The 665-nt window shown below is 62.0% G+C and overlaps 1 protein-coding gene across 1 annotated transcript in view; it reads left to right on the top strand.

Annotated features, from left to right (window-relative positions):
- Nucleotides 1-665, top strand: part of LOC104498602 (chromosome unknown open reading frame, human C6orf132) — a gene marked incomplete at its 5' end in the record, with an annotated part of 9,297 nt that overhangs the window by 6,558 nt on the left and 2,074 nt on the right. The window contains one exon of the mRNA XM_010142002.1: nt 75-650. Coding sequence (XP_010140304.1) covers nt 75-650 — 576 coding nt within the window. The remainder of the gene's footprint in view (nt 1-74; nt 651-665) is intronic.

Genomic DNA, 665 nt, shown 5'->3' with positions numbered 1-665 from the left:
ATGGCAGTACCAAAAGCACCAGCAGCCTTGAGCCCAGTCTTGGTGGGCCCCAACTTGCTGGACCTGCTGGGAAGGATGTGCGGCTACCCATGGGAGGGGAGAGCGAGAAGAAGGAGGTGCCCAGTGGCCCTTCCAGTGCCAAGGGGGGTTCTCCCAGCACAGTAGTCCCCATGCCAGAGAGCAACCCCACCCCACAGACCCACAGCGTGATGAAAATCAGGAACGAGCTGGAAACTGTGCTGTCCCAGAAGAAAGAAGGGAAAGCTGCCCTGGGGCTTGGCAGCCAGAAGCAAGGCACTGAGGATGGTGGCAGCACCCCACGTATGAGAAGGAGCCCCCCTGACCCGAGGAAGAGCCTCCCTGACCCAGGTGACTCGGTGCTGCTGAAACCAGCCCCAAGCCCACTCCCAGCCCCAGCAGCTGCAGTGGAGAAGGATGAGACAGGACACGAGGACCATCCTGCTCATGCTGCCAGCAAAGCCACAGAGAACTTGTCCCCTGCTCCCAGGTCCCTCAACAGCAGCATGAACCCCCCAGACCCACCTCAGGGAGTGGGGGAGGAGCCCCTTGCTCCCACCTTCCCCTCGCCCCCGACTTCTCCTGCACAGAGCCCAGCACCGCAGCCCAATGCAACCATCTTCCAGTACAAAGTGCACCGCGCTGGG

The sequence above is a fragment of the Buceros rhinoceros genome, unplaced genomic scaffold (assembly GCF_000710305.1).
Source record: "Buceros rhinoceros silvestris isolate BGI_N320 unplaced genomic scaffold, ASM71030v1 scaffold19628, whole genome shotgun sequence".
NCBI lineage: Eukaryota > Metazoa > Chordata > Aves > Bucerotiformes > Bucerotidae > Buceros > Buceros rhinoceros.
This window is presented reverse-complemented; position numbering and strand designations above follow the sequence as displayed.